Here is an 18,142-nt window from a genome sequence, read left to right as displayed (position 1 = left end):
TCATCGTTATGTTTAATCACTGATAAAAAAAAAAGAACAAGAATAACATTTACAGTAATCATCACTGTAATTATAGTTATTATAATGTTTCAATTTAATGTTCTAACAAGCTGAAAATATTATGATCGAAATACTCAATGTTAACAACAGACAGCTTAACTACAAAGACGGAAATTTTATGAGATCCTAATCTGTTTAACTGGCTGCAGACATATTGATCAACATCCTCAGAGAGCAGTTTGCTGCAACACTGTCTGTCTGATTTCGTTTTGACATTTTTGTGAAAAAATGTGCTCTTACACCTTTTGGTTCCTTGTTTCATTATAACTGAAGATTAGAAATGCAGATGTTTTACACACAGAGTGTTCTTTAAACATTTTAAAGGTACTGAAGACTGTTTGCACTCACTTTGTTCTTTATATGTACAGATCATTTGTATTGATTCTCAGGAGTATTTAAATAAATACTTTTTTTTTTGTTTACACATTTCAGCATCCAGTGACACGTTTTACGGGAAAAGGACATCCAAATAACAAAATATCACCTTCCTTAATGAAACATGTTACAGTCTTTACCTTGAGTCTTCTGTGTGAGACAGGATGAAATGTGTGTCCTTTAGATATTCTAAACTTGCAGTGGATATTGTCTAGTTTCACTTTAACTCTCATATGTATGTGTCCTGATTTATGATCAATCTCAGGTGTCTTGAACTGAATTTCTTCATTTAGATAAGTTCAAGTGGTCTTTGTGAAAAAACCTGCTCACCAGAGGGAAGGTTCGTTTTCAGTAGAGAAGTGTGACCCGCATAATAAAACTTTCACAGTCATTCATGTAAAATTATTTATGTCATTCAGGTAATGACATATCCTCCGACTCTAATGCCTGATTCCATTTAATCCTGCTTTTGATGCTTACTGTAATAAGACACAAATCTTTGAATGATTGTTTATGAAAAAATGAAACTAAACTTATAGAGTTATAGAAATAGAAAGTTATAGAAAATTTACAGGCAAATAGCAAAATAAAAACATCTATGTACATCATTTCAAAACTTTGAACAAAAGATAAAATGAAAATGAAAGCCTTGCAAATGTTACAAAACAAAATGTGTCACAAATTCTGCTTTTTAAACACTCACACAGCTGCTTCCTCCTTTTAAACTGAGCAAACCGATAATTCTTATAGAGACGAAGCTTTTTCACAGAAGCAATGACCTGATGATTAAGTTTCCTTTTTGTTTACTTTATGGTAGCATAGAGGCTGCTGGGATCTGTGGAGGAAGCTTTCACAGTGGAGTAGGTAACTATCTCACCGCTGTCACATTTACCCCAAACCTGGAAGCACACAGAGCACAGGATGTTTCACCAGATGTAACACAACACAGTGAAAACATCATTTATTAACGCACCGATGAAGCTGGAAACATTGATCATATGCATTACTTTGTTTTGACTGTAAGCCTTGTTGGTGTAGCTGATGGAGATGTAGGAAACACCATCTTCATGATCCACCTACACAGTAAAGAAAACATAATTACTACCCTCTGACATGCAGGAGAATCTACACTGACCCATCTCTGCCAAAGATGTCATGTTATCGCTCAAAATGTGTTACCACTTCTTTTGGCTTAGTTCGACAGCACCAGTTTACTTCCCTTCAGTTTGAAATCTATCTCTTGCACAGTGTCATGTTGTAAAGTGAGTTTTATAATGTTGAAGAACAAATTCAAACAGCAGAAGTTGTGGTGAGTTTGATCTTATTATTTTCTGAGTGACTGAAGGGTTTGAGGTCAAGGCCTGAATAAATATATACATTACATCAGTGCAACTTTCAGTTACTTGCAACATGACAATGTGAGTGTTTAAACATCTGCAGCAATCATAGATAGGTAAAATGATAAAACATATAAAATGCAACACAACGGTCCAACTACCAGTACCATAGGGTCTTTTTTTGGGGTCAGAAAGGACTTCGCACATAGGCTGCGGTCATTTTTGGAGTTAATAATTATAAAATCAAAGCAAAAATGAATTTTACACCCTCTTTTTTCTTTTCTTGATCTTTTGCTGCACCAACCACTGCATCACCTCTGATCTATAGAATTAAAATGTGTAGTAAAGATTATTTTTGAACTCACATTTTCATTGGCTTGTGTTTTGTTCCCTGAAAAGAAAAGAAAAACAGGGTTACACATTTGACCACAGAGAAGATTCAGCTTTAATATTTAATGTGGGATTTCTCTCACCTCTCTTCAGTACAATCAGTTTCACAGCAAAGATTAAAAGTGCTGCTGAAATAACAGCCACGAGGATGTACGGCCACACCAGAGCTGCACCTGAACACAAATATCTGAATCTTTTCATTTACTGTTCAATGTCTGAGAGGAAAAAAAAGTGCAAATATGACATGCATGTGTCTTCACAAAATAAAACCTCATTAAGACTAGTTAGATATTCAATAATGTTTTTGAAAAAGCAAAAACAAACAAACAAACAAAAAACCCCATTAGGACCTGGGTTATCAGACTGTGGTGGTGCTGCTGTTGTTGTTGTTGTTTTTCTTGTTGTTGTTTTTGCTGTTGTTGCTGATGTTACTGCATTCACCCAAACAAAAGATCAAATTCAGCTAATTAAAAAGTTCTTTACTCACATCACAAAGTAATTTTCTCATCAGAATCTCTCCTGGTTTCTTACCTGATGACCGAGTACTGAAGGTAAAAAGCTGCTTTTTGTTTTCTTCTGTTGTTATGTTACACTTAAAGTCAGAACTTGATATCTGACTATACTGAAGTTTCAGAAAAGTCACAGTAGCAGAGCAGGAAGACTGTGATGTTTTAAATTTTGAGTGATCTCTGTCCAGAGCAACACTGTTATGGATCCACTTCACTTTGTATTTACACCGTCCATATACCTGCACAGAGCAGTTTAAAGTCAGCTGATCAGCTTTCTTCTGTTCTGTCACTGGTGAAGATGACATGCAAGAAAAAAACAAACAAACATTTTTTATAATAAATCTTTTTCATAAAAAACAAACTTTTTTTTAATAAAAATAGATCAAATGTGTTAGCATATTGTTTAGTTGTTCACAGTTTGTAAATACTGGTGGTCTGGTGTGGTGTAAATACTCACCGATGACAACAGACAGATGAACCACAGCATCTAGACCTTGCTGTTTTCCTGGATTGCCTCTAAACTGTCTGCAGGTGTAACGACCAACATCCTCAGCTGTGACCTTCTTTATAACCAGTGAGCATTCTGCTGTAACACTCAGTCTGTCTGATTTGGCTTTTTCTTTGATCTGTCCAAGATTAACCAGCTCTACTGCTGCTTTTCCTCTTGAATCAATGAAGAGCCAGGTGGTAGTGTCACAGTTGAGATGATTGTTGATCACATTTTTACATGGCAAAGTGACTTTATCTCCATCTCTGACAGTGAAGGAGAGCAAAAGATCTCCACTATGTGCTCCTGAGAACATGACAGAGAATCAAAAATGTTAACACTGCATGTCAGAGCGCAGATAAGTTTGCATAGTTATGCACACGTTTGCATTTGTATGGTTTTCATTTTCACTAGTGCACTGAGCTGGAAATGTTTTTAAATATTTCTCTCATACACATGTTGGATGTATCCTTACCAACTGAAGCACAGGTACAGCAATAAAAACACTTTAAGCTAAATAGATTTAACCATCATTTCTCTTAGTCTCTCTTTTTTCACTTTCTTCTTTAGCTTCTGAAAAATAAATGTATCAACTTCCCTGTTATTAGTGAGGTAATACATTCATACAATTCAGAATCTGCTGAGAAGATAAAATCAATAATGTCCTCAGTGTAAACTTTTGTAATCTCATTTATAAATGTATCTGTATTCTTACCTGTTAATTGAAGCATTAGTATCACTGATAAAAACATGTGGATCCATCTGAATTCAGCCATCATGTTTCTCGGTCTTTCTCCTTCCTGTTTCTCGCACTAACGACAGTCACAGACTTTAAAGTCGTGCTCCTTGTGGCGATGCTGTGCTGACTTCCTGTTGTTGTTATCTCACTACCTCACGCTAACTGTTCAGGAATTCCTTTCTCTGACAATTTCTGTTGTTTCTAAATAGCTGGGGAACCAAAGAATATTAAAGAGGTCAAAGGTCACTGCAGGCCATCAAACCCTGTAAATCTAAAATGAACACGTTGAACAGACAGCTGAATGTAGCTCAGTGACTTATGATAATCCCACTGTGTGTTTGTGAAGGTAAGATTATATCTTCTTGCTCTGATACTTGTTGGTCCCTCACTGTGTCTGTGAAGTGATGTTTTTCTGAGAAGTGAAGGGGCAGAGTTGGTGAGAATGTGGAAGCGTTACCGTCAGAAACACAGACGCTTCACACACTAAATGTCCTTTAGACATTTAAACTGAGTATAACAGCAAACTGTTCTCACAGCTGAGGGTGTTGGTTATTACACTTTCATAAATTTCAACATATTGGTTCTTTGTGGCTCATGTCTATGTTGTTAATAGTAAACATTTCAATCATATAATTTTCAGCTCAGACTGTCTCATTAAAACACAAACTGGAACATTAGTGAAGATTACTGTAAATTTTAATTTCATTGTCTCTTTTTTTTATTCGTGACTGAAAGTAAGGGCAACAGGGTAGAAACATTAATCTGCATAGATGTGCAGAGGCAACAAACTCACAGGCCCAACTGTTGTCACTTCATTGGTACATCGTTTCTTCCTCATTACATCTTATTTAAGTGTCTCTTTCTGAGAACTGAAGGGGAAGTGTTTTGGTGCAAATGTGGATACGACAGCAGCAGCATAACTCTGCAGGTTTTAACCTCTAATGACGACCAGACACAGGTCAGAAAAGCACAGACTGTCTTTTAGACATTTTAAAGCTGCGGAAGATGAATGTTTCTTTACGTTTAAACATTTCAGTATCCAATTATGCTTTTTAGGGGAAAAGTTTACTAGAAGTAGGACATGCAAAGTATAAATTCTCACCTTCTATAATGAATGAACCAGTTTACGAGAGATTTATTTTCAGTTGAGCAATGCCATCCACAGAATGAAATGTTCACACTCCCTAATGAAAGCCTTGACATGAGATAGGATACACAAAGCTGCCACATTAACACTGCAGACAGTCCAAATGAGTTGTTTTAGATATTACAGATGAAGTCATGCTTGCTCTAACTTCCTCAGAGGTCCCTTGTCCTTGTATAGATGGAGATAAGCTTTTGGGCAGTGTCACGTTCCTGGGTCTCTGACCCAGCATTTTCAGTTCATGCTTTGAGTCTTTAAGTTATCCCTTTAAATATGTTGTGTAATAGGATGATCATTTGGTTGCCTTAAGTATAGTTTAGTTATGTTTTACTTAGGTCATCTGTGTTAGTCTGTCATGTTTCTTGTCTTCTTGTTCATATTGTCAAGCTTGTGTTGTCATGTCTGGATTCCACTCTTTCTTGTTTTACTGTGAAAGTCCCTGTCCTATGCGCAGTGTTTCTTGTCTTGCTTCCCCTTGTCTCGTTAGGTCTGATTTGTCCCAGCTGTGTTCCCACCTGTTCCACATCCCCTCATTATCTCTGTGTGTACTTAAGTCCTCTGTCCTCCTTTGTTCAGTGTCAGGTTGTCTTTTGTCCTTTGTACCACCATGTGTCATGTGTCATGTGTCATGTGTCATGTGTCATGTGTCATGTGTCACGTATCACGTATCCACGTATCCACATCAAGTTTCATGTTTTGGGTTTTTTATGTTTATCTTTAGTTTCCCCAGTTTAGGTTATTGTTTAGCATCGCCTCTACCTTTTGTTTTGCAATGTCTTACCAGCCTTAATAAACGGCTCGCTTTATGTTAAGTTTGAGTTTTGTTTTAGAGTGTCTGCGCTTGGGTTCACCTCCTTTATCCACACAGTCAGCTTTGCAGCCTGACTGTGACAGGCAGGTCTCAGAGTTGTGGCTGAATGGCATATTTAAATGTACTTTAAAGTCAAATAGAGAAGCTAACAGGATAGGGCAAAAATCCAATCCAAATTTACATTTGTAGTCATGAAAGCACAAACTGGTCACAGGATGCTGGGATGTCGTGCTGGGCGATATGGAAAAAATATTTATCACGATATGAATTATTTTATATCACAATAACAACATATATCACGATATACCACCTGACCTGTGGTCATCTGGAAAGTATGCAGTCTGTAAACAGCGAGTGGAGAGGGTGAAGTCTTTGTTTTGAGTTACCGTAAAGCATGTCGCAAATCTGGGTGCACGTAAAGCAGCACCATGTTGCAAAACCACAAGACGGAGTTTCTTTGCGAAAAATATCATTTTTTTTATACTTTATTTTCTCTTGCATAAAGTTAAGAGTATGTATAGTGAGAAGACAACACAAATATATTTGCCACGGGCTATTTAACCCTTTAAGACCTACCATAGAATCAAGTCCGGCAGAGCTTATCTTTACATTTTACATGCTGTAGTGCCATTTGTGGGAGCATTTCATCAATACAACCGTTATAGCCCAAATTTTAGTAATATGTATGCATTAAGTCCATAGTAACTACATAAATTGCAAAAAAGTGCAATAAACTACAAAAAAATTGAAAATCGTTTTTGTTTTGTTTTTTACATATATTTCTAGTTACAGAAATTTAAGAGGCTTATCCCTCAAAACTTTAAACACAAAAAGGTTTGAAAAAAATAGTTTCCAACCACAAGAAATTTATTTTGAGTGTCTTCATAGTTTTATTTTTGAGATACACTAATTTTTATATACTACGGGAAAAATGAAAATAAATAAATGCAAATTTGCAAGAACACAGCATGTGCATCAAAATAAACTATTTCCAACAGTGTAATTTGACTTCTAAGCATCCCAGAAACGATACAGAAAAGCATAAAGTCAAACATGACTTTTAAAAACACCAACATAGGCTTTGAAGCTAAAAAACTAAATTTTCCTCGAAAATGACGTCACTTCCGGTTTCGGACAGGTAATGGCCGACATGCAATAGTTTGCGCTGACTTATATTCCAACTTAGGAAGTGCTATGAACAGCTAATCGGATCGGCAAAGCGTGTTTCTGGAATGTTATGTTTTTGTTGCTGGAAGTGCTTTTTATGCAATTTTTGCAAAGCTATATGTGGAAGGAAACCGTGACCTAGGGCAAGCTAATGGAATAAGATGTAAGTACAACTCATATGGTTTCTTATGCAAAAAAAATTATTGCGCTACCTTATGTGGTTCCAGTTCTACAGGGATTTAAAAATAGTTAGGCAAAACGGAGCGTGCCTGTTCCGACCATAAAGGGTTAATGGTATATTTTATGTAATAATTTATAAAATTAGGGTTAGAAACGATAGAAACGATAGAAGACAAATGGCACGATAGACACTTTTCTATCGTCCACACGATATATATTGTCATATCGCCCAGCACTACTGGGAAGTGTTGTCAAAGAGTTCAAAGGAGAGAAATGAACGAAGATAGGGTGTACTTATGGAACTGGGACAGGTAGAGTTGTTCTTAAAATAACATGAGAGTTAAAGAATGGAAACAGGACACCAAAAGTGACTGAAGTGTGAGATGCAAAACAGACTTTCTGCTTAGAATTTTTATTTATTTTAAAGATTGCATTATGTTCAAATCCATTAAAGATAACAGTGTGTGTGATTACATCATCGTCAATCAAAACTCATTTGAGTGCAGACCAGATTCGACCACACCTGGATACAAATGACTTTGTATCCAGGCTCAGGCTCATAAAACTAAGCTCAAAACTTTAAACTAAGTTTCTGCAGCTGAAAAAGAAAGAAATGAAAAATGGCTTTGAAATCTATTACCCAAGATTAAAGTGCCGACAGGAGTGTTTTGGAAATAATAGTGAGAGCATGTTTTCCAAGTTCAGAAATGATCAGCAAATGCAGATGTAAAAGAAAAATGTAGGTATGTGTATTCTTTTTACAACACACATGCTGTACAGGAGGCCTCTGCAGAAAGAGAAAACAACATGTCAAACATGTGATCCTATCTTTGTGGTCCAGAAAACCTCCAAAAGCGCCCCCTGCCTGCTGAAAACTGATGAAAAACAATGGTCACCTCCAAAAAACACAGTACAAGGAGAAAGAGCTTTTTACAGCTGATGCAGGCAGGCAGTTTAGAAAAGTCACTGTGGTTCTAAAAAGATCATATCAAGATTTCAAAATTGTTGTTCAAACTGTGACTAAAGCAAAACTAGCGAGTCTCTTTTTAAAAGCTTCTGCTCCTCGTGCAAATATAAAGCATGTTGATGTGCTGATCAGTGAGATCTGACAGAAGCTGGAGGGTTGGTCAAACTACATCAGAAGATTGGACATTTTCATAGTTCACCATCTTTACACACCTGTAAAATACAAAATCATAAACCTGTGCTTCTTCAGAGCTTCATGTTAGGTTTATCAACCCTTCTTGCTTATATGTGAATATTCTCACCAGCTCTTGTCCAGATGTTGACGACCACAACAGCTGCTATAAGTGCTGCTAAACCCAGAGGCACAATGATGAGCCTGTACCAGCATGAGCCTGGAGACAGAGCATGAAAAGCATGAAAAGAATATTTTAAATGTCATATTCTGATTGCTTTTGTTTTTTAATGTAGATGAATACAGAGGAAAAAAATATGTCATCTGAAATTAAAACATTTCATTCTAAAATATAGAAATATAGAAAATATGCTTAATATTGTTGTTTACCTGGTAATTTTGTTGAATCATCCATGATTTCCAGCTCTTTTGTTGTGTTTCCAGTTGTAGTTTCTGATTTTATTGTTGTTGCAGTATTTGATTCCTCACCTGAATAAAATTCGGTGGACTTTTCATTAGGAAACTAAGTTCAGTCAATTAAAGCTTCAAATCAATAAAATGAGCAGATATTTTAGGTAATTAGTCAGATTAATGTGAAGTTATTTTGAAAGGTTCTTCAGAACCCCTCCTGGTTTCTTACCTGATGACTGAGTGCTGAAGGTAAAAAGCTGCACTTTGTTATCTTCTGTTGTTACGCTACAGTTAAAGTCATAAGTCAATAGGTGAGTGTATGCAAGGTTCAGAAAAGTCACAGTAGCAGAGCAGTAAGACTCCAATGGTTTTAAATTTGAGTAATCTCTATCCAGAGCTTCACTGTTATGGATCCACTTCACTTTGTATTTACACCGTTTATATGTCCACACAGAGCAGTTTAAAGTCACCTCATCAGCTTTCTTCTGTTCAGTCACTGGTGAAGATGAAACGCAAGAGAAAGACCAAATAAGAACAAGTTTCCTTTTTTCAAAATGTAACTTGTCAGCATGTCGTTCTAACAGCATCGTTTGAGCTCAAAAATATGATGTTGCAAATACTCACTGTGAACAACAGACAGATGAACCACAGCATCTAGACCTTGCTGTCTCCCTGGATTGCCTATAAACTGTCTGCAGGTGTAACGACCAACATCCTCAGCTGTGACCTTCTTTATAACCAGTGAACATTCTGCTGTAACACTCAGTCTGTCTGATCTGTCTGATTCTTTGATCTGTCCATGATCAACCAGCTCTACTGATGCTGTGCCTCTTGAATCAGTGAAGAGCCAGACAGTAGTGTGACAGTTGTGATGATTGTTGATCACGTTTTCACAAGGCAAAGTGACTTTATCTCCATCTCTGACAGTGAAGGAGAACAAAAGATCTCGACTATGTGCTCCTGAGAACATGACAGAATCAAAAATGTTAGCACTGCATTTTTGAAGAGTTTATCAAACTCAGTTTTCATTGTTCACAGAAACACCACAGCTGTCTGTGCTAAGTAAAATGATATTACTCAAAATTAGAAAGAAGAGTTAGTTTTCAAATCCTTGGTTGATGTACAGTGTACAAATCATCCTTACCTCCAAACTGAAGCATGAGTACAAAGAACAGAAACATTTTTATCCATCTAAATGTAACCATCATGTCTCTCAGTCTCTCTATTCTTCTCAGGCTTCTAAAGCATAAATGTGTCTTTTTCCTGTACTTATCGGTCTATGACTTCCTCATTATGACTTTCAGTTTTCTTTCTCACATTGCTGCTGTTATTCTTATGCAACCAGACTTACACAGCTTTCATGTTCCTCATTTATTAACAGCCAGAGTTGTTGTTAAAGCGACACCTAAAATTCATCTCTCAGATAGTAAAGTAAGGTTTGGTTTTCCTGTCCACTTTGCTTTATTTACTTCTGTAATATGAGAAACTGAATCATAATGCTCAGAGTTTACTCACACCACCAAACCAAAAGGGCTTGTATCAGACGCCACAGATACAATTGCAATGAGATGTATGAAGCGGCACACACTTTGAAAACCATGTTTTTTCTTTTCCTTGTGTGGTGCAATACCAGTTTTCCTGCTGCGTCGAGTAGAGGGAGCAGCAGGAAATGCATCTTGAGTGGGTGAAACCCCTCTCTCCCGTTTGTCCAATCGAAAAGTGTACAGAGACGGACAAATTTGCAGGACCATAAATCCCAAAGAGATGATTTTCACAAGGCACAGGGATTTAGAGGAATGTTAATCACAGGATTTATAGCCCAATGTAAAAATGCAGTTTGTTGGTTTCCATTGTGAGTTTATATTGTTTTACATGTCTGTTGTTGAACACTGAATAATTAACTAATTCAACTTTGAAACACACACTCAATCACTTCTGAGATACAGATGTTTAAATGACTGCAAGCAGAAACAGCTGATGTAACATGTGACTTTTATCATGTCTGAGGATGTTAGATCATTTCTTCCACTGCTTCACATTTTGTTATAATGGATATACAGCCCCCCCTTCTGGATTAAAGGGGTTGCTACAGTAATAAATTCTGAACTTTGTCAAACGAGAGACAATTTATGGATAAAACATAGTGAAACATTCTGTGTTAGAAATGTAAATGAGCAGTATAATGTCCTTTTTGTTAAACATGGAGAACTTATGCCTAACAGAAACATTTTTACACAATCTGCTACAAATAACAGGTTGAAAAGGGTGTGAGCGAAACCATAATCAGTGTAACATAAGAAAGCTTGTATGAGCTGTAGCTGTTTCGTCAACATGTGTCTCCAACTGGTTTGTTGACGGCAGCATAGAGGCTGCTGGGATCACTGGAGGGTGCAGCAGAAGCAATGTGACTTTTCATGGTGATGTAGGTCACTGTGTCATCATCTTCATCATCATCTTGACCCACAAGCTGAAAGTGAATACACAAAAAACGAAATAATTAAGACCATAATAATGTAGGGTAAGGCAGATATGATAATAGTATCATAATCTTGATATTTATTCTTAACACTCAGATATCAACATTTACCTTACTCTTTCATGGGAATTTTTATTGTTATTAACTGACATCACCTGAATAACCAATAGAACAGCTTACCTGAGCTTTACTGGTGGTGTTGTTGGTGTAGCTGATGGAGGAATAGGGAACAGCGTATTCAGATTCAGCCTGCACAGATACGACAACATAGAGACTGCTCAGTAATGCTTAGATTCAACATATAGGAGAACAAATACAAGTGGTGAGTAAGTATTTGAGCTCACAGAGTCCTGAATGGTTCCTGGAGCAGACAGAGTCACTGCAGGGTTTAAATTCAGTTCCTGAAACAAAAAAACAACAAAAAAAACAGCCAAAGAAGCCTCATAAACACAGCAGACTATAATCACATCAGTGAGAAAGACTCATTACTCGTATATAACATGAAAGTGTTATAACTCACAGCATTTTCATTCATCTGGGATTTGTGTCCTAAAAAAGAGAAAAATCAATTCAAGCTTTTAGAATGAAAGTCCATCCTGGTTTCTGCAGTCTCCCTGATGATGACAGCTCAGTCTTGTGAAAGCTCTCACCTTTAACTCTCTTCCATAAGATGCCTATGAAAGCACTCATTATGAGTACTGTTAACCCCAGCGCTACAACAATAAACTTCCACACACCTGAAGAAAAAGAAAAACATTAAACACATTATGTCTGCAGGTTGTTGTCTTTTTAAAATCCTGATGTATAAAAATCAAATGTGTTTTATTTTGGTTTTTAGGTTGTATAAAAGTACTCGGTTAAGATCATTGTATTTGCTTAAAATGACCAACAAAGAAATATTGTCCTGGTTATAATGTTATTTCACTGAGAGAATTTTTTTTTTTAAAAAAAGAAGCTTTTTTTATAAAAGGGAACAGAAAATGAACAACAGCCTCATTAAGCTGACTTCCCCTTTTCCTTCTTTCCATTAATACATCTCCACAGGATGTTTTCTTTTACAGCTTATTTTTGGGAACTTGCTGAAGTGAAGTAAGTGTATCGTGTATAAGAATCCAACGCTGACTGTTGATAGGAGCAGGCTTCTGAAGTCTGTTAAATGGTGCTTCTTTTATAGTGCTTTTCTACTTTACCTGACTTCAACGGGCTTTATATAACGCGCCTTCACCAAATTCACCAAATCATACAAGCACTTTTTCTATGATCATATCAAAAAAAAAATTGTTTGTTTGTTTATAACATGATGAAGTTATTGTAAGGACTGAAATGTTTACTTATCCCTTTCTGACCAGAGGATTGACTGAAGATAAACTCCTGCACGTTTCCACCATGTGTCACTTGGCACTTCAACATCTCAGAACTCTTGGATGTGTAAATATGATCAGATGTTGCAAAGGTCACACTGGCTGAGCAGGTAGACTGTGACATCCTCAGGTCTTTGTTACCGTCATAGAGCCACTTCACAGTGTATTTGCATTCTTTATATGTGGACACAGAGCACTTTAATGTCACTGTGTTGTCATCCTTATATTCAGTTACTGTTAAAAAAAAGAGAACAAGAATAACATTTACAGTAATCATCACTGTAATTATAGTTATTGTAATGTTTCAGTTTGATGTTCTAACAATCTGAAAACATTATGATGAAAATACTCACTGTTAACAACAGACAGCTCAGCTACAGAGTCTGGACCTTGCTGTGTCCCTGGATTACCTCTAAACTGTCTGCAGGTGTACTGACCAACATCCTCAGCTGTGACCTTCTTTACAACCAGAGAACAGTTTGCTGTAACACTCAGTCTGTCTGATTTATTTTTGGCCTCTCGGTGAATCTTCCCATGTTCAAACAGCGTTACTACGGCTCTATTTGGTTTACTGAAGAGCCAGGTAGTGCTGTTGCATTTATGTTGATCATCTGTCACATTTTCACATGACAAAGTGGCCTCACTTCCATCCCTGATAATAAACTCAGAGTGGTCAGCTGCTGCTGCTGAGAAGAAAAGAATAAAATCAATAATGTCAACAAACTAAGCTTTTGTAATCTCATTTATAAACATTTAAATATCCTTACCTGACAATTGAAGCATTAGTATCACTGATGAAAACATTTGAATCCACCTGAATTCAGCCATTCTCCGTCTTTCTCCTTCCTGTTTCTCACATTAATAATTAGTCTCTGAAACAGTGCTTCTTGTAGAGATGCTGTGTCCACTTCCTGTGATTTATGCTGATATTATGCTGATAGAGAGGGCCAGGTGAAGAGGACAACTATCTGCTGTTGATGTCCAAGCTGTAACAGATGAGATGTTTTCTTTCTTGTGCTAACACGTGTTGGTTCCTCATTGCATTTCTGAAATAGTTTTTCCTCTGAGAAGAAAAAGGGAAGTCTTTTGGTAGGAACGTGAGTACATCAGCAGCAGAATTTTTAGCACTTAAGGAAGACCAAAAAAAGAAACACAGATCGTTTCCACACTCAGTGTCCTTTAGATATTTTACAGCTGCAGAAGACCATCTGCATTCACTTTGGACTGTAGTATATAAAAGGATCATTTGTGTGGACTCTCAGGACTGTTGGATGAAATGTAACTTAAAAGGTATATAGACAAGCTAATTGGACAAACCTTCCACTGGAACAGCTGGTACAACATGTGGCTTTTATTATATTAGTTTCACTGCAGATTAAACATCTTCACTGCTACACCAGTTTCTTAAAATTTGGGCTATATGCTTTCAAATCATGGCTGGATAAAAGTTCTCAAACACTCTTTAATGTTTTTGATAATTTATATGCTTTTAAATATATAAAAATATTTTTTAATCAAGACAGTCACCATAACAGAGGACTTAAAATTGTTTTTAGGAATTAAAAGCAGTACAAAACAGAAACAGGCTGCAGGTGGTGCTGTTGCTCTGCTTTCATCCACTCCACTCTCCCATTTCACCCCCACTAACTTACACCTGCCAGTGGCTGTGTCCAAATTCAGGGGTAGCATGCTTCGATGGCCGCATTTGCAGGCAATTACATCACAGCTGTCCAAAGTCGAAGAGTCCCCCAAATGCAGCGACAAATGGGTCCTCCTTTTCACCAGATTTGAAGGATGGGTCTGGTGCAATGTTCCCTCTAAGCTGCGCACGTGCGCAATTGCGCACTGCTGGCACGGTCTCTGCGCACAGAAAATCTGCGTTGCGCACAAAAAAAATCTAACCTGAATTGAAATTAAAATTAAAACTTTAACAATTCTGTTTTGCAGTGTTAGTCAGTAAGTGACTGCTCCTGTATGGGATTAGAACGAACCTTATCCTATAGTCCAGCCAATAATGCGATTCACATTCGTATATACGCAGCCAATCAACGTTGTTGACAGGCTATGACAGCGTCCTTATGTGCCGACACCGGTGTTTTAGCTAGCAAAGCAGCGTGGCTGATGTGCAGTGAAGCCACATTAATGACAACGTGTACAACCATTGGAGATGTGAGCAGGACAGACGGAACAATTGACGGAAAAAGTGTGGACTTTATACCAGTTTTTTAATTGTGTTGATAGGCCATGTAAAACCAGAGTTATGATAAAAATATCTGCAATGTTTGGTTTTTTTCCTGAATACTATCGTTGTTTATATTTACTGCGGGAAGAAACGGTAAAAACTGCGTTTTATAAGGAAAACGCTCGAAAGCACTCTCCGCCTGTGAGCAAAGACAAAACCAAACCGCCACCCCTTTCCTATTGGTCGAAAAAAAGTACCGTGTCGACCAATCAAAAAATGATATGGCAACGTGGCATCTAGTTGTTAAGAAACGGGGGGAAGTTTTAGGAGTGACGGTGGTGTTCTGAGATGTGAGAGATTTGCGACGTTTAGCGCAAATCTTGTGTAATTAGTGTGTAGTGTAGTCAATAGTTTTGTTGTGTGTGTCAGAACAATGAGGCGACTGCTGAATGTTACAGGTGTTACAGGAGTGATACATCTCCTGTTGTCAGGCCTGCAGGTATCAGGCTGTTGTTCTCCTTTATCTCATAGGGGACAGAAATTATTTTTTGGAGTGGCACAAATAATTTGTGTGGCATCAGATTTGATGCAGAACAGCTGATTGTTCTGTAAATAGTTTGAAATGTTTATTTTAAAAAAACGCCTTGGCTGCATTAAAAAAAAAATAGCTGCAAAAAACTTTGTTGTTTGCCAAACTGAGTTACTTTTTTGAAGTAGTAACTATATAATTAATTGCCCAACATTGGTCATTATATACTGTATTTGGCAGACAGAGAGTTACAGACTCTCTCCCAGACCACAGACTCATACTCATAATACAAGTCAGAGCTTTATGAAAAAAAAAAGAAAGAAAGAAAGTTGTGTTTTCAAAATTGGAGTTCAAGTTATTTTTACTTCCAATAGTGTTAACATACTACACAGGTCATGAACAGGATTTTTAAAATTTTCATTGTAAGTGGGCTAAAGCAGTTAATTAAAAGTAGTCTAACATAAATGTAAATGCTGTAATTTGATTATTTTAATAAACCATGTAACTTGGATGGATTAGATGCTGACGTGACCACAGTGCACACGTCTGATGTCGCTCACAGTGGTCCAAGGGACCGCTCAGGGAGTTTGTGTGTTCGCTCAGACACATGAAAATTTAGAGGGAACATTGGTCTGGTGTATCCTTAATGGCCCACCATATCCCAGGATTCAATGCGGGTCATACAGGAGAGTTTTTCTCATAACAATCGTGGACGAAGCGGGAGTGAATGTGGAAGAGGAACACACTTTTAAATGTAAGTAAATAAAATTTTGGTGGTACAAAAGTTACATTTTTTTAGTGGTTGTGTTGTTAGGCTTTGGGCCTTCGCATATAATGGTTATTTTTTAATTATAATAATCTAAAAATTGCCCGTTAACAAGCTTGTATGGTGGGTCGGTTTTTCATGTATTGCCGCTTACACACAGTGAAGAGGAGAAAATGATCATCTCTTCACTGGGGTGAAGAATTCGGCTACTGGGGCATGGAGGTATAAGAATAAATCAATTTACACATCATATACATATGAGTACGGTTTTATTAGACCTCTCTGCTGAATCACACTTGTCATTAATGTCTGTCTCTCTTCCACAGCACGTCTTTCATCCTGTCTTCCTTCTCTCACCCCAACCGGTCGCAGCAGATGGCCCCGCCCCTCCCTGAGCCTGGTTCTGCTGGAGGTTTCTTCCTGTTAAAAGGGAGTTTTTCCTTCCCACTGTCGCCAAAGTGCTTGGTCATAGGGGGTCATATGATTGTTGGATTTTTCTCTGTGTGCATTATTGTAGGGTCTACCTTACAATATAAAGCACCTTGAGGCGACTGTTGTTGTTATTTGGAGCTATATAAAATTGAATTGAATTGAATTGAACTGTAAATCCTGAGGCTGCACAGCCTTTGTACAAGCACACACACTTCTTAGCAGCGCAAAGCTATGAGGACAAACAGCAGCATAGAAAAATCCAGGCAGCTAGCATGTGTCTGTCCAACCAATCAGAGAGCTCCTTAAAATCCACAGTGTGGCTAATTTTCATTGGAAGCAGGATTTTAAAATGAAGTTGCTAATCCATCTGCTAAGCCAAATGTTAATCCCTGAGCTAATCCGTGAGCGAACAGGAAAGGGAAATGGATTTTGAAATGAGGAGTGGAATCGCCATTTTAAAAAACATTTTGAAAATCAGTTTAATCAATTGGAAATTGAAAATGGTTTTTGTAATGAGCTTTTTAAATGAGTTTATTAATGTGGAATTTAAAAATGAATTCACAAATGGAGAATTTATTCTACAATTCATTATTTAAGCAGGATTCTTTTGATGTGCGTGGCTCTTGTGGTCCTCCATACTTTACACCCATAACAGGCAGTGGCGGGAACATAACTGCTAGCGACCATTTCAAAAATCGTTAAAAAAAGTAAGTTACTTTGACCATTTTTAATGTAAGTTAAATACAAAAAATTCCCACTAAAACTCAAATTAAATGATGCCACAGTAAATAGCCCACAAAATGAAGATTTCCTTTGAACAGTAGTGCCTTTTAACTGTATGTTAAAAACCGGATCATTTGTTTAGGACCCCCGCCACCACAAAACAACGTTAAATAAAGGTTACATTTCAAGCACTTACAAATAAATTCCTGAAGGCAAATTTAATATCGAAACAGCTGGTATTTCGGTGCTCTAATGGAAACTTGTTCATGTCACATAACATTGACATCCACATCTTAATCACTGCGGAAAAAAGGAAAAACAAATTTATACTGTTATTGGAAAAAACTATGGAAAATAAAAACATTTCATGGCAGATTATTATTGCTTTTACTTACACTAATTAATTAATCTCCTCATCTATTTACTGAGTTTATATTTTGGCCTTTATAATGGTTTGGATGTCCATACCAAACATTTAGAATCAGAAAAATAAAATAAATTGAAATCTTACAATACAAGTTTTTCCTGCTAATATTTTTTTCCCAATTTATTTATTTTTGCCAGATAAACCTTGTTCCTTTCCTCCTTCCTTTATTAGGTACACTTCCTTTTTCTTGATGCTTCTTGCTTCTTTCTTGACACACATGCAACACAGCTGTGCCTGAACTGTCATGCTCATACGAAACAGACAGGCAGCATTTATGGTGACAATTCTAGAGTCTATTAGGGTCCTTCCACCAACAAAATCCCATGTGAAGTGTGTGAAATGGTAGCTGACATTGCTACTGTTTCAAAATACAAATATAAAATATGACAAAAATGTGATTCATGAATGAATAAGTTGTCCTAATGTAGTTATCTTAAGTAAACATTGCTTATTTGCTTGAGGCAATGAATTTGCATATATATATATATATTTAAATTC

The 18,142-nt window shown here is 36.9% G+C and overlaps 3 protein-coding genes across 7 annotated transcripts; all 3 read right to left on the bottom strand.

Annotated features, from left to right (window-relative positions):
* Positions 1 to 5: 5 nt before the first annotated feature.
* On the bottom strand, positions 6 to 4,240 carry LOC120433265. Of its 3 annotated transcripts, none has more exons than XM_039599271.1 (8): positions 3,874 to 4,240; positions 3,129 to 3,464; positions 2,694 to 2,954; positions 2,513 to 2,593; positions 2,246 to 2,335; positions 2,138 to 2,163; positions 1,443 to 1,511; positions 6 to 1,334 (listed from the first exon to the last, which is right to left on the bottom strand). In XM_039599271.1, the coding sequence occupies exons 1-8, from the start codon at positions 3,935 to 3,937 to the stop codon at positions 1,239 to 1,241; spliced, it is 1,023 nt and encodes a 340-aa protein (XP_039455205.1). In that variant the 5' UTR covers positions 3,938 to 4,240; the 3' UTR covers positions 6 to 1,238. The 3 variants fall into 3 exon arrangements, with proteins under 3 accessions (XP_039455205.1, XP_039455204.1, XP_039455206.1); XM_039599270.1 differs by having other exon boundaries at positions 2,694 to 2,960; positions 3,874 to 4,235; XM_039599272.1 differs by lacking the exon at positions 2,513 to 2,593 and having other exon boundaries at positions 2,694 to 2,960; positions 3,874 to 4,235.
* A 3,338-nt stretch (positions 4,241 to 7,578) lies between these two features.
* LOC116326786 lies at positions 7,579 to 10,004 on the bottom strand. 2 transcript variants are annotated; one of them, XM_039599252.1, is made up of 6 exons: positions 9,893 to 10,004; positions 9,373 to 9,708; positions 8,978 to 9,244; positions 8,728 to 8,826; positions 8,468 to 8,557; positions 7,579 to 8,378 (listed from the first exon to the last, which is right to left on the bottom strand). In XM_039599252.1, the coding sequence occupies exons 1-6, from the start codon at positions 9,954 to 9,956 to the stop codon at positions 8,371 to 8,373; spliced, it is 864 nt and encodes a 287-aa protein (XP_039455186.1). In that variant the 5' UTR covers positions 9,957 to 10,004; the 3' UTR covers positions 7,579 to 8,370. The 2 variants fall into 2 exon arrangements, with proteins under 2 accessions (XP_039455186.1, XP_031604062.2); XM_031748202.2 differs by having other exon boundaries at positions 7,579 to 7,986.
* A 719-nt stretch (positions 10,005 to 10,723) lies between these two features.
* LOC120433290 lies at positions 10,724 to 13,614 on the bottom strand. Of its 2 annotated transcripts, none has more exons than XM_039599332.1 (8): positions 13,353 to 13,614; positions 12,939 to 13,271; positions 12,571 to 12,819; positions 11,875 to 11,961; positions 11,745 to 11,773; positions 11,569 to 11,625; positions 11,405 to 11,473; positions 10,724 to 11,215 (listed from the first exon to the last, which is right to left on the bottom strand). In XM_039599332.1, the coding sequence occupies exons 1-8, from the start codon at positions 13,411 to 13,413 to the stop codon at positions 11,075 to 11,077; spliced, it is 1,026 nt and encodes a 341-aa protein (XP_039455266.1). In that variant the 5' UTR covers positions 13,414 to 13,614; the 3' UTR covers positions 10,724 to 11,074. The 2 variants fall into 2 exon arrangements, with proteins under 2 accessions (XP_039455266.1, XP_039455267.1); XM_039599333.1 differs by having other exon boundaries at positions 12,939 to 13,268.
* Between the last annotated feature and the right edge of the window lie 4,528 nt (positions 13,615 to 18,142).

Source organism: Oreochromis aureus, linkage group 15, assembly GCF_013358895.1.
Source record: "Oreochromis aureus strain Israel breed Guangdong linkage group 15, ZZ_aureus, whole genome shotgun sequence".
Lineage (NCBI taxonomy): Eukaryota > Metazoa > Chordata > Actinopteri > Cichliformes > Cichlidae > Oreochromis > Oreochromis aureus.
Note: the sequence above shows the minus strand (reverse complement) of the source record. Positions and strands in the feature narration are given on the sequence as shown.

Bases quoted from the DNA above. Each gene is read 5' to 3' on its own strand.
- LOC120433265 (XM_039599270.1), bottom strand. From the start codon at position 3,937: ATGATGGCTGAATTCAGATGGATCCACATGTTTTTATCAGTGATACTA. The intron at 2,336-2,512 runs GTCCTAATGGGG...ATTTGTGTTCAG, and splicing joins ACCACAGTCTGATAACCCAG to GTGCAGCTCTGGTGTGGCCG. The intron at 2,164-2,245 runs GTGAGAGAAATC...TTTTCTTTTCAG, and splicing joins ACTGATTGTACTGAAGAGAG to GGAACAAAACACAAGCCAAT.
- LOC116326786 (XM_031748202.2), bottom strand. From the start codon at position 9,956: ATGATGGTTACATTTAGATGGATAAAAATGTTTCTGTTCTTTGTACTC. The intron at 8,558-8,727 runs GTAAACAACAAT...CTCTGTCTCCAG, and splicing joins TGATTCAACAAAATTACCAG to GCTCATGCTGGTACAGGCTC. The intron at 7,987-8,467 runs GTGAGAATATTC...CTCTTTCTGCAG, and splicing joins CAACATCTGGACAAGAGCTG to AGGCCTCCTGTACAGCATGT.
- LOC120433290 (XM_039599332.1), bottom strand. From the start codon at position 13,413: ATGGCTGAATTCAGGTGGATTCAAATGTTTTCATCAGTGATACTAATG. The intron at 12,820-12,938 runs GTGAGTATTTTC...TTTTTTTAACAG, and splicing joins TGAGCTGTCTGTTGTTAACA to TAACTGAATATAAGGATGAC. The intron at 11,474-11,568 runs GTGAGCTCAAAT...GTATCTGTGCAG, and splicing joins CAGGAACCATTCAGGACTCT to GCTGAATCTGAATACGCTGT.